Below are 25,893 nucleotides of genomic sequence, written 5' to 3'. Positions count from 1 at the left end.
TGCCTCCAATCTGACATTCCAGTTATAAAGACATACAAAACAAAACAACATATGACGTCCCTTGCAATATGACGCCACTTTCTGCTGGTGCCATCTTTACAGGTGAATACCGTCTGCACAACTGGATTTCTGGTATGTTGTTGTGGGTGCTGTTCTAAAAACATCTGTAACATAGATGGCTCGGGGCGGGCAAAGTAATCTATGTCCTCCTGCTCTTTGCTCTCCTCACTCTCCTCCTCTGGGGATGCTACCTGGCTCAACACGATGATACAGAATGAATGGATTCCCTGATAGAGGTCCATACAAATAGGCATTGACATAACAATACCACACAGTTAATGGTCAAAACTACATGTGTGCCTCCATTTTTTATCTATTTCTATATTATTCATTCTATATATTGTCAATCAAAACTACCACAACAAGCTGACTATAAACATTTTCTTCAGGTCCCAAAAGACCACTGTTGCCCTTATAACCAAATAAGTAAATACACTAAACAAAACAAGCTGCCAGCTGACAGTAATTGTTCATGAATGTTGGTTAACTTTCAATGAGACAATGTATCAGAGTCCCATTAAGCTATATTTTAACTTACCAGGGAAAACCTAAAAAAGCCAGCTTACTAGCTTGGAGGCTAACGAATGTTTCTCTTATAATATTTGTCTTATTAGTGCTTCATCAAAGGGATATTAATGGGTTCCAGAACTACAGAGTATCATAACCTTAATAATAATATTTTCCTAATTTTCTTAGCTTCTGCTTACCGCGAGTTCTCCTCCCTCTCCCCACTCGCGCTGATCTCTCTCCCTCTCATCATCTTCCTCACCACCAATATCGGCCACGGGTTAGAAGAAGATGGACCTGCACCTGTACTAAACATGTCGGTTATTTTGACACAAGCGGCAGCATCAGCACGAAGGGCCTGCTTTTTTCTTGCCCGCAATTGTTCTGCTCTCCCTTTTCGCTTGGCCTTCGCCTTCGCCATTTCTAACTCGAACTTTTTTTTTTCTCGAAAAAAAAGGAAGTTTGGCTTCAACGGCCGGCTCACCTCCTGGGGGCGTGATTTAATGATGCACACCGAGCGGCCCAAAGGGGGAGGTGATTAAAGATTTGATTGGGCCGGCCCAGTGTCAATTACTAAAAACATTTAAACAGAGGGCCAATATACCCGTCTTATGGGCCGGGACTTCAGAAAAAAAAAAGAAATGACGTGTCGGCCCAAAAGGCACGTCGGCCCACCGGGAAAATGCCCGGTATGCCAGATGGCCAGTCCACCCCTGGTCACAGGTGACTTTGTTGTTATTGGTACTCGAGCTGCGCATGCGCGCGATGGACATATCCAGTGCTAAAGCACCGCCTCTGGCGGTCAGTAGGGACGAAATAGAACTCCTCTTATGGTTGAGGTAATTCACAACTTTGTTTAGACAGGTGAAGGCGATCGGGGCAGTTACAAAGGTGTAGCAGTAATGTTGTTGAGTGGCTGTAAATGTTCAGTGAAGGTTACAATTTGCCAATGAATAAAACCTGCATTCCTGAAAAACTAGACTTCACTCTCACTTAATGAGACAGTATCTGTTGCCTCAGAGTTTGTCTTCATTCAATCAAACGTTACGGCAGTGGTTACAGAGTTTACTCCTGTTTTAGAGTTCACTGTGTGATACATAATTAAATAACACATATTATTGAAGTACTGAAAGCCTTAAAAAGATAAAACCATGTTTTACCATGTTCTTAGCCAAACCTTTAGACCAGGCTTGACAACAACATGTTCTCACTTTAATAACTACAGTCTACGGCTGCATATTTTATACAAACCTTCGGTACAAAATAAGTAACAGTGTGATTTTTCAGTTTTTGCCTGAGTATCCTTTTTCCGACTGAATGCTTTGGCATGTGGGTTCTTTTATGAATGAGAGTGACTGTGTGAAGGCATATACAGTATGTAGTCTTACGGGGTTTAAAGCCTTGGGTGGAGGAACCCAAAGAAAATAAGAGTATAATGCATAGCTCTCGTTGATAATGTGCTTCTGGTTATCTGTCCTTGTCAGTGGCTATATGGAAAGCAGCACGCATTAAGTATCACCAGGGAATTGTGGCTCAATATTTATTTTCTCTTGTTTGAAAAACAACAATTTTGTAGTTGGGATGGGAATCAGTCATTGATTTTTCCATTTTCTTTCCCTTTGTTGTCCTTTTTTTCAAGCTACTTTCATTGTTCCATTATATGTATCACTGTGCATGTAAAGGAGTAGATGGAATAAAACATATATGATCATTTATCAGATTAAGTCACTTTGAACATGTGAAGCCAAATGCATATGCCATACAAATAAATCATTCGCCATAATTGTTTAAAATTGACTTTAAAATATTTCAGCTAACTCGTATTCCCTCTCCCTGAAGGGTAGTGCCAGTATATCTCCATTGAACACTTGCTTCGCTCTAAATCCTCCTCTTTTATGCGAGTGAATAGGGCACATGTTCCTCTGCTCAAAGCAATTAAACAAAAGGGATTGAATAACTTTTGTAATTATTTTGGCAGAACTACAAAAACATGAACCCACCAGAAAAGCTGTCGGCACTATCTTGTACATCCAACCACTTATCCTGTTCAGGGTCATGCAGGGGGACTGCAGCATATATCTGTGATTTTAAGAGAAACCGAACATCTTCAGTGAAGCAACCTCTAACATTATTATTAATATTACAGTTTAGGTCCTAGCTGTACTCCTGGAATAATTACTGCTATGTGGGTCTTTTCTGTTTTCTACTTGACTCTCTAGAGCCAATTTAGGACTTTGCTATCTATTGTTTTGGTGAGTCATGCATTTACCTGTACATGCATTGTTCTATTTTACCATACATTTCTTTCTCCCTGCTGTTGCTGTACAACAGCTGGCGAGTCACTCGTACTGTGTGGGGGTGGGGGAACTCAGTTTAGACTAAAGTCCATGGGACTCTACCAGTGTGAATGCCTGTGTGCAAGGACACTACATCAATTACACAGACAATATTTACACGTATTTGTGAAGAAGAACTGGATTCAAATTGAGGAAATGCAAATATGTAGCTCCCCAAACAATAACAAAAAAGGAAATAAAACTAAGCTAACATAATTTTGTGAAATATATAACAAAAAGAAGCACATAAAATGAGCCGAACAAAACAACAACTCACTAAAACAGAGAAAGATATTAAAAACAATACAGGGAAATGCTGTAGAGATAAAGTAAGTGGCATAAATTACAAAACAGCATGGTGACGTGTTAATTTAAAAATAAATATTTCTGATTAAGCTCTGAAGTTTACCTGTAAGCTCCAATTGTATTCAAGTAAATGTAGTACTCTTGAAAAAGTCAGTACCAACATCCAATTTGTTTCTTCTTAGATGTCTTGGTGGCCATTTTGAAAATGATTGTTGTTGTTGTGTAACATGGCCTGTTTGGTAGCCTCTAAACCAGTGGTCGGCAACCTTTTTAATATGAAGTGCCATTACCGACGATCGTGAATTATCAAGAGGGGGGGGGGGGGGGTTGAGGAGCTTGACGCTCGTGAACTGTCAACAGGAGGGTGGGGGGAGCCTTGCTGCGGGGAAGCAGTGTGTGGAAGTGAAACGAGGCAGCAGAAAAACCGAGGTCTGTGATGTATTTTGTGAAACAGAAGAACAACTAAATAATTGCAACGGCCTCCCAAGAAGAGCTCGCCTCTCTCCAGTCATTTAAGCTAAAGTGGGTTATTGAACCTGAAGCTTGTTGCTGCTGCCCTGGGAGACGACAGAGGGTCACCCCCCCTGTTTCCTCGACTACGGTCTGGGAGCCGACAGGAAAGTTCAACACACAGATGGCCAGTCCGCCCCTTTGTAGCATATTATTTAGATGAGAGATGAGCAGATCGCCACTGGGCTTTCAACTAAAGACACAGCCACGCAAAAACTGCGGCAATTTGTACAGCTCCTTATGGTTACTGCAATTTGTGAAGTGCTTTCCTCCGTGGTGAAACGATCAGCACTGCACCACGGAGGAAAGCGGCAGAAAGTCGCCTGGATTTAAAGAGAGCGGGGCTGCGTTGCGTGCATGGCTTCCTTCTGCAGGTAACGGGGAGACACGCTCTGGAGGCGGTCTCGTTCAGGATCCGAAAATACAATTTAAATATTTTGCACACTTATTCCACTAATTCCTAATGTGTCACTGGTTATGGGGCCGCGTGCCAGGGGTTGCCGACCCCTGCTCTAAACACTCCATTAGTAAACCGAAGCGATGCTTTTTTTACAGGACTTTTTTTTATTAACTGCAGATGTAATGTGTACCACAAAGGAATGTTGTTGCAAATTGTTTGCAGTTACGAAAAGACGCTCACTGGCTGCTTTATCAAACACTGGTATGGGGGTTTTCTGCATAGATGCGGATTTGGAGTAAGCAATGTGCCAAATTTAAAGACGTCTACCATTTGCAATTGTTCTCTGTTGAAAAAGCCTGAATGTGTGTCAGCCATTCTGAGCCGCAGAGTCCAAAGTGTTTGGTGTCGGGATCCCAGAGTTAATAGATTTCTGTCCCTGGTGCTTTTAGCGTGTTGATCTCCTGCTGACGGCTTCACACTCTGCTTTAAGCACAGAGCTGGGGGGGTGGGCGGCTTAGAATAGAGTCTCCTTAGCACTGCAAACATTTGGTTAATGTACCTTATGACTCCCCTATTGAGCTGATTTTCACTTTCCATTCATTCGCTGCCAGGGAAGCACCTCTGATATTCCACGTCTCGCACGGGCCATTGATAATTATGCCTGCAGACGCAGTTTTTTTTAATTCCACACAGAAATATTTGTATCCTAATTTCTTCCCTCATTAGACGTAGGAGGATCCAGGGGTCCATTAGAAGACCCTCTGACATTAATTACACCGTTTGTTCTATATCTTCATTTTCTTCTCCTTTGGTCTGCTGGGAGATTTCTCTCCCAACATGGATGCATCTTTTTGTTTGCTTCCTTATGCTTACGTTCTCTGCTAAGCATCACACAATACTCCATCCGCCACGCCGCCTGCCTCTTCCCCTGTAGATATTTGTGTTTCTGTATCTGCGCCTCCCTCCTTCACTCTTTTCCCTCTCATCCCCTTCCCACACATACTCACTGTCCTTGTTGTGGGCAGTGTACATGTGCATTGAAGCACTTGAGACAACTTTTCTCAAACCGGCAAGCCACTTAGCTGCTTTATATAGCAACTTCCCAAGGAGAGGATTAACGGCAAGAAACATCAACAGGCAGGCTTGCAGTGATACAAAACACACACACACACACACACACACACACACACACACACACACACACACACACACACACACACACACACACACACACACACACACACACACACACACACACACACACACACACACACACACACACACACACACACACACTGTATTCACTGTATAGTAACTTAGCTTTGGTGCAACCCTGTCATCCACTTTTTTTTGTGTTTTTGTTATGATGCTATTATCCTTATGGGATTCTGGGATACTTTATAGGCCTGCTTTTCATCATACTGAGCGAGGAGAAAGCAAATTTGACTGAATAAAATCCAGTGCAGCCCGTGAGCCTTTTGCCTCAGTTATTTGATCAAATGTTTTGTCTCGCCGAGGTGGGGCCGTTTGTGTCGAGTTGCTGCTCATGGGCCTTCGCTCACAGCCGGGCCCGCACTTTACTCACCAGATCAGAGAGAAATCACACATGTTTGCAGTGCAGCGTGCACTCCCACTTGCCCCTGTTTTGCCGCACAAACACACGCGCACACACTTACACACATACACACATAGTACATTCTTCATTATCATTCCAGAGCTGATAGGCTCTAATTATCTGCCTTGGCTCTGATTAGTCTCTCTGTAACAAGCTAATTAGATGGAGTCTTGTAAAATCATCACCACCATTACCACAGAGACATGGTTGGGAAAGACACCAACAAGCAGGAGGCAAGGAATGTGTCTTGCACTGCTCCCAGCAAAGATTTGATCGTCAACTAAATGTTAAGTGCTAGAGCTGATTTATTTTTGATTAAGTGCCTTTTAAAGCCCTCAGCTTTGCAAAAGAATCTTTATCCTTTCTCATTATTCATCACGGGGAGGATTGTTCCCTCTTACAGGGCAGGATGATCTGGCTTAAATTGCATAAACTGCCGCTGTCGACATTTTAGGAGATAGCATCTAAACATTGATTAGTTTCCGTGCCCCCACTATACAGTTGGCTATTTATCCACAGACACAACCAAGCGTCGTCAGATCAGAGTCAGAAGTTTTCTCCGTGCAGAGCAACTTTAAAGCCTGAGCAGAAAACTAGATTAATTCTCTCCTCTAGCTTCTTCCTCCCTCCATTATTATCCCTCTAACAATCCTTTTAGGAGCTGTCACACACTTTATAGCTATTGTGTTTCAGTTGTGAACACTCCAGAGCTAGTCTGGAATGCAATACATTGTATTTCCCATCAAAATGCATCTTCAACTGTAAGCTAGTTAAAAAAGGAAATGGGAATTGGGATCTCAGCATCTGTTTTATATACTCATTCGAGCGCATGCTACCGTAGGTGCTGTAAAAGATTTATTATAGCAATTCATACAGTTTAAAGACTTTATATCATTTTTCAGCTTGCATGTACCGCTCATTGCCAATGCAAACGTTTCTATTATTGACGATAATTGACTTCGAAGAGACACTATGTTACATAATAATCGGAAAACAAGTAAAGCAGAACTAACTGTTTACTACAACAACAATACATCTGTTGCATGTCCGCCCTAACTACGCACAGTAAACTCCTGCTGCTTTTGCTCTGGATTACAAAGTGCAAATACAAAGTGCAAAGTGCATATATATGCATATATATATATATATATATATGTGGTCACACACAGGAGAGCTTTTACATAATGGGATTTCAAATCCATAGTTACTCTTTAGCCCTTAGGTAACTCACCTCTGTGCGTAAGTGTGCACTGGTGTGTGTTGGTTGGAGAAAGGGGGGGGAAGGAAAGAGACTTACATATGTCAGCTTCGTCAAGGGTGCAAGCATGTGTCTGCTTGTGACAAGACGACTTGCCTACATGTCAAATCTTTGCGATTGTGTTCATATATGTGTGTTTGTCCTGGCAGGGGCTCTCCTCCTCTGAGTAAGGCAGATGGCCTATGTGGATCGCAGCCTACTGAACTGGTTAGCAGCTCTTCTGACATTCCTTCATGCCACGATGACACCAGATCACAGCCAATATTTGCAAAAAATAGTGTCTTACTGTAGCTCACAATCCTGTGGCATGCTCTACTTTGCAAGAATAGAGTCTATGCAGACAGTGCCCTAGATCGGGCCTGTGTCACTGTCAGGAGAGTTGTTGGTGCACATTGTTTCCATATTTTGTCACTGTACCTAATGCAGATAATGATCCCCTAGCCTGAGCTCCAAAAAAAGGCACGCTAAGCTAATGTCATAGAGGCTGCAACGCAGTATTATACCGATTCTCTCCTTGGGCGCTGCTGTGCAGTCTTGCTGTCTGACCTGACTCAGAGTGAGCGAGTTGGTAATTGGATTCCTGGAATCTTCTTATTCACTCCAGTGAGGTAGTGTGCAGGTGACAAAATGCCTGCAGCCACGAGGCATCATCCCTAGGCCCCTGTGGGAAGATCAAGGTAGCTTTACGCAGACTCTGTCGATGAGACTGTGGCTGAGTCTCTCTCCCATGGGATCCTGAATGTGTGGATGGCTGAATAGGAGCCCTGCACTGCAAACAAGGAATTCACTCTCTGTCCTAAATGGCTTGTTCGTGCTCCTGCCCCCTCCCAGTGAGCCCAGTGTGCTCTGATTGGTCGGGACGTTGAGAGGCTCGTTGCAGTGATCCTCTTACTTAAAGTAAAATGCTTCAATCTGGTGCACTTTGAGCAGAATTACTAGAGACTAGATGGGGTACAACTGTAAAACACCCATATGAAAAAGATCGGCTTACAATTAAATAACCAAATAAGTATGTGAACATAACCAATAACCTACCATAGCCAATAACAAATAAATGTAGAGTATTTTATTTGTGTTGTTCACTTCATTTCATCGGCGGTACCGAAGTGGGCCGGTCGGATAAGTCACTAGCACCGCCCCCCCCCCCCCCCCCGTTGACAATTTACTACTGGGCCGGTCAAGATGCCCGGGCTGATTTTTAGTCCAAGTCCACCCCTACCCCACAGGGTACATGCAGTGTTAAAGATAGTGTGGTTATTGACCAAAAACTCTGAACTGAATCGAGACGGTATAGGTATCAGTTCCACATTGCAGTTACAAGAATGACTGAGAGATATTCTAATCCTTTGGCATTATGTTTTGCCATCTACCTGGAATCATTTATAACCGGCATACCTTTACCCTCAGTTGACTCGCTACTAGTCGGTTCCTCGGATTCCCCTGGCTGCTTTTCTCCACTCTACACACACAGTTACATGACAGCTGTCACTTTCAGTAACCACAGCTCCGTCACTATCTCTCCACTATCCCCCAGGCCCAGACTGGTACCTGAACAAGGTGAAGCTGAAGATCACTGATGTCAACGACAACGTCCCTGAGTGGAATATGAAGCCGTACCCGTACCTGGCCGTGGTGTCTCCAGAGGCCTCCGCGGGAACGTTTGTCTACCAGCTCCAGGCTCTCGATGGGGATGAGGGCAAAAGCGGAGAGGTGGAATACTTTTTGTCGGATGGTAAGTTTCTACTTTACACACAAACACTCACACACCAATGAGATGTATAGGATGTATTAAAACAGGCTGTTAATATGCTGGCCAGCTATGGACCCTTGGAAATAAATACAACCAGCAAACACCAGCACAGTGGCTCAGAAAGTCAGCCTGAGGCATTCACACATTCATTCATACACTCTTTAGGTGTCCATTAGTTTCTCTGTCTCTCTGTCACCCTGCCTCTATCCACCTCTGTATCTCCGTCCCTCTCTCTCTTTCTCTCTCTCCCACATACGCACACACAGCCACAGGCCTTCACACATTTGTTTATGCACTTATCATGCACTCTTGTCTATCTGTCTGCTTCTCTCTGTTTCATACACAGAAGCATGCACACATGCACTCACTAACACAAACGCACACAGTGGGTTGTTGGAAGGCTGCCAGAGAAGTAGACCCCCTGGTGGTTGAGGGGATAGAGATTTTTTAGCATGTCAGAGATGCGAGGGGTGCTAATCTTGCCAGTGGGGCTTTACAAATCACTACCGATTTCCCTTTGACTAACATAAGTCCAACACACATATCTACTTATGTGTGTTTAACCACAATTACCGAAAGGTAGCTGTGGTTTATAATAACATGCTTGAACCATTTGTAAGAAATCTGAGTTGTTTCGCTACTGCTGAGCCCTGATTTCAACATTTCAAATGTATTTAACCCTCTTATGCAGTGCTTAACTTTTAAGACCTCAAGGGGATGAGAGTAGCTGGCCAGAGTGAGGTCAATCTGTCTGATCCAATTTTTTGTATTCAACAGTAGTAGGAAAAGTAGATATTTTATTTAAAGGTGCCTCATCATGGATCTTTCTTGTAAACAAATGAGAATCTCCGCATGATGCAAACAAAACTGTGAAGCCACTATTTAAAACCATAGCACTACTTATGGTCAGAAACTGCACAGGGTGGAGGATGTGTTACAAATTAAGGTTCTGCTTTCCTGCAACTACAGAATTGTATCACCAAATGTACACCCCACGTGCTTTACATTCAACGTTCAAACACAACGAATGTCAACATTCACCAATTAACACACATTGATACACTCCTAACTGCTAATCATCTATGTTCATTGACATACACACACCAATGGCACAGCCTTCGGGAGCAATTAGAGGAGCCGTTTCTTGCCCAAGGGCATTTCGACATGCAGACTGAAGGAGCTTGTGATCAAATAGCCGATCTTCTGGTCTACCTTTTCAGCCTCAGCCGCCACATTCAGTGAAGATTACTAATAAAATAAAAAAATAAAAAACCTCAAGATTGTGCATAAATAACTGCCCCCATCAATTTAAATGTAGGCTTATTGTCCTTTCTGAATATTAATGTTGATTATTATTCTGTGTTGTGTCATTAAAAAATGCCTGTCCTTGAATGCCAAAAACAAGCAGATTTGATTTAACTGGACATTTTGACTATCATTATCATAAGTTTTCGAGGGAGAAAAAAAGCCTGTGACAAGAAATTATATTAATCAATGTTGAGTAAATGAGGCTTTGAAATAATGCCTTGTTATTGGTCACCAGTCACAAAGGGAATATTTGAAAAACAAAAACAGCAAGTCATGAACCATCACATCAAAGCAGTATCAGATTCAATCAGACACATCTCTAAAAATAATAGCGTGTATTTCTCTTGCTGTTGCTATTGAGGACTAGCTTACCTATTTATAAAGTGTATAGTGATGGAAACAAAAATCTCCTGTAATGAAATATTTGGCACAGTGCCAAACTACATCAAGTTTATGTTGGAATAATTGTGTCAGTTAGGTAAATTGCTTTCTATCTTCTGTACAATTTTTTTTCACATGAGGTTTAGGAGTAATACTGCTCTCTCACCAAATTCTTTGGCGACTGATACACTTTCATTTTGGTACCATTATATGGAAGATTTTAAAGTTTAAGGTTCAAGACATATTGCAATAGAGAAACGGCTTGAATTAAACCATCTAAAAAAATCATAATTTTATAGAAAGACTTCAATATTGCAACATTTAGTCCATGACAGCGCTCTTCATTATATATACAAATATTTAAAACATGTCTTGAAATGGGCATTGCAAATGCTCATGAGGAAGGAAGTTCATTCAACCGACTGGTGTACCACAGGGATTAGTGTTTGGTCCTCATCTCTTCTAACTGCACCTGGTCTGATTATTCACTCTAATGGTTTTTTACCACTGCTGTAGCATATTAGTCTAGGCCAGTGGTTTTCAAAGTGTGAGGCGTGCCTCCCCGGGGGGGCGCCAGAGAGCTTCAGGGGAGGCGCAGCGTGAGAAAAAAATTACGAGAAACAGTGAAATCTAGATAGTTAACTTCAGCTAACTTTATGCGTGCGGCAACATGGATACATTTTTTGTGAAGTTACCTATAGGGAGAGAGGAGACAGCGTCTGGCAGAAAACGGAGGAAGTATGACCACGATTATTTGAAGCTAGGATTTTCATGGACCGGTCCTGGCAGGGGCGGACTGGCCATCTGTGTGTTCTGGAGAATCACAGAATGGCCGGTCGTCAGCGAACCGAGCCGGCTCACCTTCCCACACTTTGGAAACCCCTGGTCTAGGCTCTATCTGTGCTGCTCTCAGCATGCCTCAATGGTATCTCAAGAAGATTATAACATCAAACCTTAAACTCAATATCTCTCTTAAGGGTCTGTTCAGAAAAATGCAGAAGCTCACATGTACAATCTTATACAACCTATATCATTTTTCAATAGCTGCCAGTTACTGCTCACATTAACTTTAAGTTACCAATGCTCACCTACGCAGTGGCAACTAACACCTACCTGACCTGCTCCTTCAGGTTTATTAGCCTTTCATTCGATACGATCTACAATGACGTCACTTGCACTTTTTCACAAAGGCTTCTTTTAGAACTATTATGTACCTTATTCTTACATCGCTTTCGACAAAAGTGCCTGACAAATGAATGAATATAAATGTAAGTGAAAATTCAGCTTTGAATCACTGCTGAATGTCCACCATACTGCCTGAATACAAAGTAGCAATTACAGAGTCCTTTTAATAAGGCTGCTTTCAATATCTTAATCCATTGGCTGTTATATCATAGTGTTGCCTTGTGGTACAAAACAGAAGATTTTGTTTAAACGTAGCCAGTTTGTTTGTCAGTCCACACTGTGAACTTGTTTTGATACATACACTATTGTACAGCAACACTGCATTACATGGTAATTTAATTTGTATCGTATAATAAAAATAAAAAAACCAACATGGATCTTGGTCCATAACTCAGTCAGAATCACCTATTTCAAATTTCCATCAGGGAAACATTTAGTTTTCTAGCCCACAGTATTGGCTTGGTTTGGATCCAGTGCTGGAAAATACATTGTGTTTCCCTGTAGGTGGTGACGGCTGCTTTGCAGTGGACAAGCAGACAGGCCAGGTGGTGACCACAGGGCTGGTGCTTCAGAGGGACAGAGAGTACTTGTTAAGCGTGGTAGCTCTCGATGGCTTGGGCAGCCGCAGCCCCCCCGCCATGCTCTCTGTGGTGGCAGGAGCCAGAGCACCGCAGTTCACCAACACCAGCTACGCCATATCCATACCGGAGAACACGCCTGAAGGACAGCCGTGAGTACCCCATATTCTACCATTCACTCAGACATTCATAGGCAGGGATGATACAGGCAAAACATCATGAGAAATATTTGTTTAGTTTTGTAATTTCTCACATTTTCTATCTAATTACGATATTGTGACATATCTTTGAAGTATTTTCTTGTAGTTATACAGGAGCTTTTATTCAAATATGGTCTATTCCCGTGTGGTTTATCACCAAACACTCTTTGTCGGATTCTTTTGTTGCCTCAAAAGTTATAATTGCCTGATACTGAGGAATAAAAAAAAGGATGAGCACTATTAAAGTTGTATTGTCAGTGTACCTCTTATCTGTAAATTGCTAAACACTAGGATGGATGTCTGCATGAAAGCAAACTGATTAATCGACACCAGAACAAAATTAATTAAAACTGAAATGCATGCAGACATGTCTGTGCAAAAAAACACTCCTACATTAACTAATTCAGACATGCATAAAGACACCCTTGTCTAAGATGTTGATTCCCAAACGCTACCTGTTAAGACTTATGCTGATGAATATTCATTTGGTCACACCAGTGCACTCGAGCGTGAATTGACATATCATCATCACACACCATTAGGGGAACGCAAACTCTCTTAACCGTAAACATAAACAATGATATATGCATAATAGTATACATTATAACAAAGGACTGACGAGTACAGATTGACTGTTTATAGCACTAGTCAATGAGCCATATAGGAATTGATTTCATTACAGCGCTGTGCTGATGTGGGAAAAGAGGATTTCAATTTTAATCCAACATGTGTGCAACTGATATCGAACAGTAAAGTTGTTCCTTAATTTTTTTTATCTGTTCTCTCTTTCTTTCCGCAGCTTCCTGGCTGTGTTTGCCATTTATTTCCAGAACCAGCCTATCAGCTACAGCCTGCTGATCAATCCCAGTAGCCTTTTCAGCATCAAGCAGGACACAGGGGAGATCAGTCTGACCAGGACGCTAGATTACGAGAGTGACCAGCGTCGCTACCTGCTAATGGTGCGAAGCAGCGAAGAGCCCGGCAGCCTCAGTACTGCCACAGAGGTTAGTTTAATTAGAGGGGGATACAGCCAGCAACATGAGTCATAGAGGAATTCATACACTCAGTTTAAACCAGCCCAAAGCTGAGGTCCTCTGTGATGCTTTATTCCGAAATCTGTCACATAAGCATTTACTCTGACTGCTGAATTAAACTGAAAAAGAAAATCTGATGTTGTTGTTGCTGCACTGTGCTATCCCACTGGACATCCATAAAGCTTTCATAGTCACCAGTTTTCACCTAAATGTTATGTGTCTGACAAGTCTGCATCAAAGGCAATGATCTGATGTCTGCGCTGACCTGTTGACATCAACAGTGATAGCAACAGAGAAGATGCAGCCGAGTTGTTGGCTGTCTACAGAAAAGGCATGGCTGAAAGGTTCTGAAATGTTAACAAGTCAACCGGGGGACTAAGTGATTCTTTTTTTCTTCCGTTTTTTTTTCAGCCTTTTTTTTTTTTTTCTAATCTCAGTAAGTGTGATCCTGAGATGAACTGTGTAAAATATAGCACACACTCTGAGGCACGTCGTATAAGAACTTCTCATCCGAAAAACGTAATTCACAAACGAATATTTCTTGATAAACTATTCATGAATTCAGGATCATTTAAATTATTAATTTAAAGATTTAGTTACTCAATTATCATGTCAGGCACTCGCTTATCACCGCAGATTCAGCAGGCGAAAATCTCCTTCTGCTCAGCCACATGTCTCAGTATAGGAGATGGAGACTGGGGAAACCTATCCCAGCTATTTTAGGACTATTACTCAGCTGTCACTTCACACTTTACACACAGTGGTGACAGGGAGCTTGTAGAACAGGGGAAGGGGGGCTTTTGTTGAAAAAACACACATGCTTAGAACATTTCTATTTTTGACTCGGACAAATCATGAAATGGAAGATAAAGGATGTGGTGAACTGGCAATTTGAAGAACTATAAAATGCCATTTAGATTAAGGACTCGGAGAATGTATATACACTACAGGTATACGAGCATTCCGTATGGTTGTCTCCTGGATGTGAACGCTATTAAAGAAAGGCTAATTTTATATTCTTCCATTCTGATTGTATCTGTTTTTCCTCTCCTCTCCTCTCACCTCTCCTCTCTTCTTACCCCATCACACTGGCACTAATCAGGTTCAGGTGTTGATAACGGATGAGAACGATTGTGTCCCGGAGTTCCTCCAATCCATCTACAGTGTGGATGGAGTCCCTGAGACTGTAACCACAGCAACATCGCTGCTGCAGGGTGAGACTCCTCTGACCCCATATTTCACATCCATCTGTTCCTTTGTAGAGAGAGAAACTCTCCAAAAAGTCAATTTTTCTGCAGGAAAACCACAGATGTATTCTGGGAGAATGCCAAGGCCTTAATTCAGAACTTGATTCGTCGTTTGGCTTATAGACCCATAATATGTCAATGTATCACGTACCGAAAGAAACTAATACATCTTTCACATCTGTGATCATCATCTCAATTATACTCAGCTAACCTAGCTGCTACGAAGACAGCATTCATTTGTTTTGATTTATTATGTACTGTATGAATGATGACATGTCAATGTATCTGTTACTGCATGAGGCTACCTTATAATGATCAATTATGAGGCTGAACGCGTATGTATTGCCATTGCCGCTGCTTAACTTGAGTGGCAATGTTTGTAAAAATACACACTGAAAAATCCAGAGTAGAAAAGTGCTATACTGTGTATTTTTTTCAATAATTGGATTTTTCTGTTTAACGAATGTGATGTGTTGCCACTTTCAATAGCATGTTCTGCTTGTTAAAAGATATTCAGGTATTTAGATACTCTACCTTTGGGTTCCCTTTGCAATATTTCACTACACAACTACTTCTCTTATGACTCACAAATTAAGGGGCTCAAGGCGTAAAAAAACCCTAACTACAGGAATTATTCAGGAGTATTCTTTTTTAGCATTTCACCATGTTGACTGTTTAGTTTTGTCAAATGCTTCTGCACCTGTGGGATTTCAGTTCCACATGGACTACCGAAAGTGATTTGTGAGAATCTACGGCTGGGAGAATGATTATAGTGGATTCTCGTTGGGAAAAACTGAGCTAATTTAATCTTAAAACATTCGAATACACAGCCTGGAGCAGCAGAAATGGTTGGCTCTGCAGAGCTAGCGGAAGGAACAATGGCACTAAATGCAAACCAATGCATCAACAAAAAATAAAACAACCAGTACCGTAGGAGGAACTCAGCAGAGGAGAGATCAAAGGTAGAGAGATTGAACACAGGGAGTCTTCAGCGAGACCTACTGATGGGAAGTTATATATCGCTATGCTACAAATACAGACCAAAAAGATATATCTTTATATTCCAATAAAAAGACCCCTGCAACACCTGTAAAATACTAAACTGTGAGACCAAGGTGTTTTGGCTTGTGGTCATCATGAAATGCATTACGATCAGCATTTCTGGCCTTGAGCCACACGGCCATGAACACAACCAACCTTTCTAGTTGAGCCAGCGGCCGATATGTGTGTGGATGAATATGATTGATCATCTTTCATATTTATTTGTACCTTTCTGCTTTATGCCGACCCTATTTAAATGTTATGTTTTGATCTTTTTTTATAACCCTAAAAAGGCCACAAGCCAAAATGCATTGTTCTTCATAAGAAGAGTACATCAAAGCATAACATAAGTCATTTTCTGTTGGCAGTACAGTAAGTGACGCTAGATTAAGGTGAATATTTGCATGAGTTGAGTCAAGCATGATAAATATGGAGCAGTTCTTTATACTATACACTTGTTTTGATATCTTTAGACCTTTTACCTTCGTCACGCGACATGGAAGTAGGTGAAGTTTTATGTTTATTACATTTTTTGTGATGTGATACTTTATTCTACCTTTTAAATATTGAAATGCCTAATGACAAACAAAGTATCTTCTATCTCACTGAAGCCAGAATGCCCCAACACCTCACGGGTGGCCAAAAAGCTGGATAAAAAAGTGAAAGAATGTTAATTTGTTAATCTGCCGGTCTGAACTGCAAACTAATGAAAAGTGCTCATGCACCAAGGGAGTAAAATCCCCAATATCAGATTGCATTCTACTAGGCAAAGACACAGATGAATACTTAACAATGAGGCTTTCACTTTAACTTTACCCACTGAGGTTGATGGTGAAAAAGAGAAATAGTCTGGAGATAAAGCACTAGGTTTAAGTGAAACTTTTAAATCTAATGATTAATTCCCATTAAACACTCGAAAGAAGTATTTATATATAGAACAGTAAAGCACTATATTACAAAACATTGAGGTGAGAAGCATTGAGATGCAAGACTGCTACTGCTGATTCCTGAAAAACAGGAAATACACACATCAAAAGAATTTGCAATATGCTTGTGTTCTGAGCTAGAGGGGCTGTGTATGAAACACTGACTTTAAGTGAAATCCAAACAGCAAACTTAAATTAGCTCGGCAACGGAGGTTGTCAATATCAGTGGCTGTAGTTCCATCCCACGTTAGAAACAAAATCTATATATGTTTTTCTGTGTAATTACCACGGAATAAAATCATTTCCAAACGCTTGCTGCAGAAAAAACAACTTATTTATTTCAGTGGGTCTTTTTGCCGCCTTTAAGCTCATTTTTACAAATGATGGTAATTACTCTGAAGGGGCTCAGTCAGTCAGTTTATGTGCTAGTAATTGTAGCTGTCAGAGTTTATGATCTATTGCATGTTCCGCAAGGCCATAAAGAGATAATGATCTACACAGATGTCAACATATCCATCAGCGGATGCCATCTCATCAGCTCGTTTCGAATAACTGTAAATTGATGGTCCTTGTGTGATGTCTTCCCTCAGTGTTGGCCACGGACTGTGACTCGGGGTTAAACGCTGAGCTCACCTATTACACCCTGAGTCCGGACTTCAGCATTTCACCGCACGGGACCGTTTTCCCTGCGGGGCGGCTGGATTACGAGAGGCCCAACCATCTGTACGAGTTTGTTGTGATGGCGACGGACGGCGGGGAGGAGCCTCACTCGGGGACGGCTACGGTTCGTGTGAGGATGGCAAACATCAACGATGAGACCCCCGAGTTCTCCCAGCCTGTGTGAGCAGCTGTACCACTTATTCTTTCATAATAGCTGTCCATTCTTTCCCATAAATCCTTCTCCGTCATTTGTGGTGTTCATTTTTACACCATCGTTTTTCACATTTGTGCCTTTCTGCCAAACAAAAATACAACAATGACCGAGATATGAAGTTTAAGAGAAAGCTGATGTAGTCATCCATTATAATTCCTACACTTTTAGGACTCAGAATGTAGCTATTGGCTGTATGTAAGAAGAAGAAAAGTGCGGGTCCAGGACACAAAGGTGCTAGTGGATCAATAAGCCATTACAAAAAGTATGCAGTGTTAATATGTCTTTGTGAATGTTGCTTCAGAAAACACAAACATTTGTTTATTTGCAAGGCCCCCCTCATACACAAGAAGCAGCGTGCTCAAGGTCCACTTATTTTGCTGCAGGCTTTGTTACTGTAGCCCAAATCATAAAAACAAAAATGTGAGTTCTCAGGCCCGGAGTTCAGCTATATGACGATCAAAGTTTGTCACAAAGATGACAAGTTTAAGGAGTGTTTCTGCTCCACCAGATGATTGCTTTGCTTTTTGAACCGACAAGGTATAGTAGCTTCACGGATACATACCCGTTTTCCTTCAGGCTATTTGGCGTGGTAATATTTGCTGCTGGCCAAATTGCATCAATGGGGCTGAAGTAAAACGCACACTAGTTAAGCAAACTCAATATATTATGCTCTGTTAATCACAGCCACCTGCCAGAAAAACAACATGTTCCTCACTTATCACACATTAACCACATCACAGAGATACATTTCATAGTCTGTCCTGCAGGTTCGATAAAATAAATGTGTCTTGTTCAGAAGTTCAGTGAAATCGCTGGGGTTTATTTTGGGCATTCTTCAAAAGTATGCAGCATACTGACATCCGGAAGCAATCCAGTGTGTCCTCGAGCGCCTTTTTGGCAAAGCTGTTTGAGTGGGTGGGCAGGAACTGTCACTGTGGCACTGCTGCATTTATTCACCAAAACGAGTAAACCCTTGTCCTGTCAGTCATGTTTGAATGACCTTCAAAGAAGGCTGTTGCATACCTCTGTTCCTCGCTCGTGTTGCATTGTCAGGTGTCAGTCTCGGTGTGTGGCTCGACATAGAGCCAAACAGGCGGGCAGAGAGGTGGAGATGTGGGCAGACAAACATTAAAATGAGGAGAGAAACACACTGGAACACAGTTGCAGGGCAAGCGAGAAGAGAATACCAAAACATGCACAGCGAAGAGACGGGAGACAGCCAGTCAGATATGCAGATAAACAGAGAAGGCTGTCGGCAGCCAGACAAATACTCATGCCAGACCAGCAGACAGAGAGAAACGCAGGCATGTTGCCAGGCAGGGTGTGTTGGTCACCCTGTGGATAACTGAGATGTAGATAAGCATTGTGAGAGCAGAAGGTGGCATTACAAGGCGGATATAGATTACTCAGAGGTAGAAGAAGTACTCAAATATTGTACTTAAGTAATAGTAGAAGTAGGCTACCAGAAAGTAGGGATACTGAAAGTCCTGCATTCGAAATGGGATTCAAGTAAAAGAACAGAAGTATTGGCATCTAAATATACTGAAAGGAGTAAAGTACTCATTATGCAGATTGGTCCATTTCAGAATGATATATATTATATGGCTTGATTATAATTATTGATGCATTAAAGTGTTTATCAAAGCTGGTAAAGGTACAGCTAGTTTTAATGACTTAGTATACTGCAGGGTAGTTTGTGAATGCACTCCCGGTGTAACTAAAGTCTTATTTAAGTGTTGATTATTAAGTATTACATGAATGTAGTGGAGTAAAAGTACACTATTTATCTCTGAATTGTAGTGGAGTAAATGTACAAAGTAGAAAAACATTAAAATACTCAAGTAAAATACAAGTATCTCAAAATTGTACATAAGTACAGTACTTGAGTACTTCATTACCTTCCACCACTGACTTTTATTAATTAATCTTCGACTCGGGTTAATTGAGATCCTTCCATGCAAATATCCTGGCTTGACCTCTCGGTTGTCATCTGTAAAGAGGCTCACAGTGAGCGATGGTCAGGCAGAGAAAATGCAAACAACCGACATGCGGACGGACAGGCCGCTTCCTCCGTCTGAGTACAACTTCACAGTTCAGTGAGATGAAGGGAGATGCTTCAGGAAGACAAGCTGAGGGAGTGTATACGACTCATCCCACAGAGCCGCGGAGAGGTGGCCTCTGAGCCGGGTGACAGATTACAGGTCACTCATGTTGCCACGGAGACTGCCGCAGCTGGCGGAGACGAATCACCCATCAGCGTTCTTCTGTAAACCATCAATCACCTCTGACTCCTCACTACAGACATGGACTCCCAGCCCACATACACACACATACTCACACACACACATTGGGAGAGGATACAGCACAACATCTCACAGGGGATGAGTTCTGCTGACGAGTCAAACTCAAATATCTGTGAGAACGCCGCCCCCTCTCACATCCTGCTCCGTGCCGTGTCTATCAGGCTTCCTCTCTCGCACTCCCTCATATCACATTGCCTGTCACTTCAGTGTCAGCCGTCTTTCTTGTCACCTGCTCCTCTCTCGCCTCTGCTCTGTTATTTTCATTTATCTTCATCCCCGCGTACTCCAAGTCAATGCAGTTCATCTCCACCGCACCGCTCTTTGTTTCTCGCCGGGCATCTGTCTGCCCTAGCACCACAAAGCAAGCAAATCACTGTTGACATTTTAAAAGGTACTGGATCAAATGGGCCACAGTGGGAACGCGGAAGCACCATTTGTCCAATAGCTTCACCATCCCGGTAGACATTATCATTCCTCTCTAGTCTGGCCGGTTAAGAGGACAGGTTAAATCATAGTGACAAGCAAAAGCCACAACCATAAGTCTAATCAGTCTGCTGATGCTTTGGACCGTGTCAATGATTTGTATTTGGCTGGGATTTATTTATGTATTTCATCAGGTCTATGCGTATATTAAAAAAATAATAAATGTTATTTGTCAATTGCTTTATCTCTCAAAGAAACTTTACAGAGGTAAAAAAAAAGAAATAAAAAAGATAAAAAGTTTAATTTAAATCGAGCTAATAAACCAACATTTAGCCCAAGGAGACAACATTAATCACATATTAAAAGCCAGTCTGAAATGGTGAGATAGGGTCAGTGTCTTAAAGGTCCCCTATTATACTACTTTTCATCAATATATTATAGTTCTCAGTTATACAAAACATGTCAAGTGTTTGGCTCAAAATACCAAACAGATCATTGTAGCATCCCATTAACCTCTCTGTTTCAGCCCTGTTTCAAAAGTGCTGATTCTCTGTCTTTTGCTTTAGATGAAAATAAGGTGCCACTCCTCACGACCCTCTGCGAGATATTTGGTTAAAAAAACACAATGGTGCTGTAGGACAGTGGTTCTCAACTGGTGGGTCGCGATTTTCTAATGTCGTGCATGCAGTAGGCGTTGGACTGGAAGTACAGGAGACGATAAACGTTTTTGAAAACGTCTGTCACGTAGTGATCATCTTCTCAATAAAACATCAATGCTGATGTTTTTTCGAGTCAGAATCAAGATTGTTGCCGGAAGTCCCCACGGAGAATAACTTTGCGGTAGAACTACTCTTTATACATCCATGGGGACAACTTCAGATACAAATGAACACATGATGAAATATGACCCCCGGTTTGATGATTGACAGGTCACAGAACAATGGGAGCTATCTACCCTTACCCACAATTTAAAGTAATTCACACAGACTATCTCCTTGTTGCTCTTCTCTCTGTGAGGAGCAGCAAGTTCAGCTGTCAGAACAAAGTGAAACACAAACAATGGCATAACATATTATTAATATGTCGGGTAGTAATAGATTTATTTATGAGTGTTTTTTAAAGCATACTTTAGTTCTGTGAAGGGATATAAGGGATATATGCACTGTACTTCACTTTAATTAATATTGTATTCTGCAAAGCGTATATATTACAGCACGATTTGTGTTGAATAGATTTGAGTGGTTCAACATTTCGGGTCACGATTTATTGAAAAAGGAAAAAAGTGGGTCCTGAGGCCTGACCAGTTGAGAACCACTGCACGAGGAGGAGATTCAGGTGATAAGGTGGCGGGGGTTACCTTGGTTGGTTATTGGCCAAAAAAACATTATGACATCATAAAGTTTCCAAAATCTGATCAGCTCACTTTCAGAAAGGTTTTTATATAAATGGATCAGGACAAAAAGTGAGTGAATCTTTTTTCCTGAAACTTTCAGAATCTCTTTCGACAGAGGGGACACATGTTGATGTATAAAAGTGGATTTTTCATAATAGGTGACCTTTAAAGGTCGGGAGGTCAGTGCAGTTTCCTATTTGTTGTGGGAGTGAGTTCCAGAGGGAGGGGGCAGCGATGGGCTCTGCCCCCCCAGGTCCGGTGATTGGTTCGTGTTGGGAAAGACAGGAGGTTGGATTCTAATTTTTCTCCATTTTGCAGATACCGAACGTTTGTTTCTGAGGACGCTGGGCCCAATACTCTGGTCGCCACAGTTCTGGCCAAAGACCCAGATGGAGATGGTATAATCTACTCCATAACAGCAGGAAACGAGGAGGGAAACTTCGTCATTGACAACCAGAAAGGTGATACTTCTTCATTTTCCGGCCGGGCCTCATACATTGCAGCTCTCACTCTAATTCTCACTCTTCCTGTCAAATCACACATTCATTTCCCGCTGATTATTTCCTGCTATAGGGGTGTGCAATGAATGCCCTCTTCTTTCAAAGTCAATTTAAGGAAGACATTTGAAAGATGTTAATTTCAATACGAATGACGTTTCGGGACATAAATATAAACGATGACATTATTCGGGAAATGTCCACACTTCTTTTTGCGGGTACAGAAAGGAATGTCTCGGATGTTTCGGAGCTTTCTAACATTGGCGACTACACAGTTTATCTTTTTTTATTCACCCTTTGATCCGAAACCAGTGGCAATCACTGTGACATTTGTCACCCAACCCTTACAATTCAATTTCACAACAACTGCTCTATCATAGCTCACAATCTCCAGGCTGCGCTCTGTCAGCTGCTCTTTCTTTTGTGCCGTCTTTTTATATTCCTCTCCGCCCTTTCTGTGTATCATCAGAGCAAGAAAAATGCCAAAGCTGATATCCTGTGGGTGCGGGGGGGAAAAAACACTATATAGTTTCCCACTTACTGTATATATTCGAAGAGTGCTGGCTCTTTGAAATAGATGCTTTACCTCATGTCGTATTTGTAAACAAGGTTGACATTTAAGCTGGGAGAATTACCGTGTGTACATCCAACACTTCACTTAATTCTAATGTAGTGGTGCAGTGCTGTCAACGTCATGCATTGTCATTAGGAGCTACCCTTCTCTCCTCCCCGGGCTCATAGAGATCACAAGTAAATTGGGAGAGAGGGGAAGCCAGGCACTCGCATCTGTGTGTATCAGCACGCTGTGTTGTCTTTAATCAAGCGCATTGAAAGAGATGAATAGAAACACAACAAAAGAATAAAAAATCTCCCTATGCTCTCACTTCAATGAGTTTCCCTCACATCACAGGCTGCGTGTCGGTCCTGCAACCTCTGATGTTTTTGTATTACTGTTGACGAGGAAAGACGTTGACTCAAATGATGCTTCTTTTTATCCCACCTTTTATCTTGACTGTTACATGAAAGCAGACAGAGTGGGGGTGGGGCGGGGGGGGGTAAAGGAACAGCTAATAGGCATATTCTGAGCCTGGTTAACTTCTGACCCGAGTCACTTAGTACTTTATGTTTTCACTCAAGTGCGTGAGTTAGATGGGCATCTTTAGGGGAGAGCATACAATTATTAGATTAGAAATGTGACAAACTCACCACTGTGAAATTGGTTTTTGGATTTAGTCTGCATTTCGATTTGTTACCTTTCTGTGGACTTCTGAGGTGATTTTCCACAACTCGCTATCTACCCCTGGATTTTTGCAACAAAAACAGGCTGTGTGTTTTTATCGAGAGCACATCCGTCACCATGCAAGGCCACAGTGGCAATAACATCCTGCCTAACGACTAAAGGAATGGTTGTATGGCTATGTTATGAGGGACCGTGTTTTATAATGTGTCATTTAATGGACTTGCGGTCTTTGTAGGATTGATTCGTCTCCGCTCCATTCCCCTGCCCAAGCTTCAAGGCCTGGAGTACGTCTTGAATGTAACGGCCACAGATGACAATGCATCAGGCGGGCCACACCCTCTCTTCTCAAGCGCTCGAGTCATTGTAGGAGTTGATGATGTCAACAACAACAAACCTGTTTTTGGGGAGGTAAGGATATGTTTTTTTTAACTGAAACCCTCGTACTTTTCAACCTGGGTCTTATTCTCAGAAATCCATGATGAGCATGATTTCAACAAAGAAACAAGACTTTCCCTTTTTATACATTTTCAGTTATTTTTAAGACAATACATTTATATATTTGAAATATTCCTGTTTTTTTCCTGCTGTGAGTATGTTCAGAAGATCAATACCACTCATGAAGATTGCCAGCAAGTTGCTTTGCTTAGCATAAATACTGGAAACAGTTGAAAACAGCTAGATCGGCTCTGTCGAAAAGTGACAAAATCCACCTATCAGCACCTCTAAATCTCAGTAATTAAAACTATTGGAACACGAACCAAGTTGTAAGTATCAAGGGCCATACTACAACCTTCCAAAACAATACTGCACATATTTGATACTACTTAGTACAATAGTACTTTGCAATAGTATGCTGCACATCGTTTTTTTGGTATATCCAGATTTGTTGGTAGTTTTTTCTTACTTTTTATCTTCTTTAACTGTGTTTATGTATGCACCATGTACACCAAGACCAGTTCCTTGTATGTGTTTACCTGCTCGGCAATACACCTGTGTCTGATTCTGATCCGTTGTGACCTCAGGAAACATATGTTGTTACCTTTTAGAGCCAGGCTGGCTGTTTTAAAGACTTAGCACATGATCTAACCTAAGTTTGCTCGATTTACAAATAAACCGTGTAGATATGACAGAAAGCAAATAGGAACATTTCTAAAATCTTGAACGTTTATTTTAAAGCCTTATTTTTGTTGTTGTTGTTGTTGTTGTAGACATTGCTGTCAACCTGAATTCTTCTAAATCGCTGACAGTCAGTTGTTTTGCCTCAATTCAAACAATGTGCCTACACAATATTGTCTCCTCGCCTCTGCCTGTCTGGCTCATCCTCTCGGAGCACTTCAGTTGTTCCTCCGTCGATCACTCCTTCCTCCCTCTCCTCATCCCACTCCAGCTTTATTTTTTTGCCAATGTATTCTCATTTCCCTGGCCTCCGTCTCTCTCCGCTCTCTTTTCCCAGGAGTTCTGATTAGCCCGCACACCCACTCTATCTTTAGGCGCTCCATTGGGATTTCAATTAATTTATGAAAAAAAGTGCAATATCATCACAATATACTATACCTGTTTAATTAACTTCCTCCTTAATTTGGAATGACTTGAACTTCAGCAGGAGGCGTTCTCAGCGGAGGTTTTTTCTTTCTCGTGTGGGCTTGACGTCTTGGCAACTTGATGTGTTTACATTTCAAGTAACGCCTCAGAACCATCTGTGCTAAAATGACCTTATGTTTGATATTATGTGATTTTTATGAACAGCTACCTTCAGGCCATACTGTGTGTGCCATCACGTCCTATGAACCCTTTCATTATTCTCCTTACTTTAGCTCGCTCACATGCTTTGATCCGTCTCCCTCCCTCTGGCTCGCTCACGCTCCTCCTTGCCTATTGTTTTTCTTTTTTCATGGTCATTCTGTTGAAAGAGTAGCTAGCATCTATGTGTGAATTCAAAAAGAAAGTCTCCAGAGAGCTGCTCTTTATCTGGCGCATACGTTCATTAGGGGAAATGGATTGAATTCCTGGTTTAGACAAAGATGTGCAATGTTGGCTCTTCAAAAGAAATCAACGCTAGTGTTGTTTTCCATTGATATTGTCCATCTATAACTCCCCATATTGTTTTCATGTGTGCGTATTGGCCTTCTATATAATGATTTATTTCCTTTGATCCCTCTTTTCTCTTTAATGTACTCTCACATAGTCTCACATATGATAAGTGTTCTGTGTATCTGTGTTCCTTTCACTTCTTTCTCTCCCCCTCTCTGTCTCTATCTCAGTGCCAGCAATATCGTGAGCAGGCTACAGTGCTAGAGAACCAGCCATCGGGGACTTTTGTGTTGCAAGTGCATGCGGCGGATGCAGATGAGGGAGCAAATGGAAAAGTCAAATATGGCTTAATGCACAGAGACAGCGCCATGCCTGCCTTCAGAATTCATCAAGACACAGGTAGAGCGGTCACGCATTGTCTGTGCTAAAATAGCTCTCAATTAGAGCCAAGAGTCACCTTAAAAAATATAGAACTGAGTTCTATGCAAAC

The 25,893-nt window shown here is 41.7% G+C and overlaps 1 protein-coding gene across 1 annotated transcript in view; it reads left to right on the top strand.

Annotated features, from left to right (window-relative positions):
- Window positions 1-25,893, top strand: part of LOC117447603 (neural-cadherin-like) — a 109,343-nt gene that overhangs the window by 35,085 nt on the left and 48,365 nt on the right. Inside the window, exons 2-9 of the mRNA XM_034084369.1 lie at window positions 8,527-8,724; window positions 12,121-12,346; window positions 13,194-13,398; window positions 14,531-14,642; window positions 17,233-17,482; window positions 21,954-22,096; window positions 23,608-23,780; window positions 25,634-25,802. Of these exons, the coding sequence (XP_033940260.1) occupies window positions 8,527-8,724; window positions 12,121-12,346; window positions 13,194-13,398; window positions 14,531-14,642; window positions 17,233-17,482; window positions 21,954-22,096; window positions 23,608-23,780; window positions 25,634-25,802 (1,476 nt within the window). The remainder of the gene's footprint in view (window positions 1-8,526; window positions 8,725-12,120; window positions 12,347-13,193; window positions 13,399-14,530; window positions 14,643-17,232; window positions 17,483-21,953; window positions 22,097-23,607; window positions 23,781-25,633; window positions 25,803-25,893) is intronic.

The sequence above is a fragment of the Pseudochaenichthys georgianus genome, chromosome 6, assembly GCF_902827115.2.
Source record: "Pseudochaenichthys georgianus chromosome 6, fPseGeo1.2, whole genome shotgun sequence".
NCBI lineage: Eukaryota > Metazoa > Chordata > Actinopteri > Perciformes > Channichthyidae > Pseudochaenichthys > Pseudochaenichthys georgianus.
The sequence above is the reverse complement of the archived record's forward strand: the minus strand, read 5'-3'. Positions and strand labels throughout refer to the sequence as shown.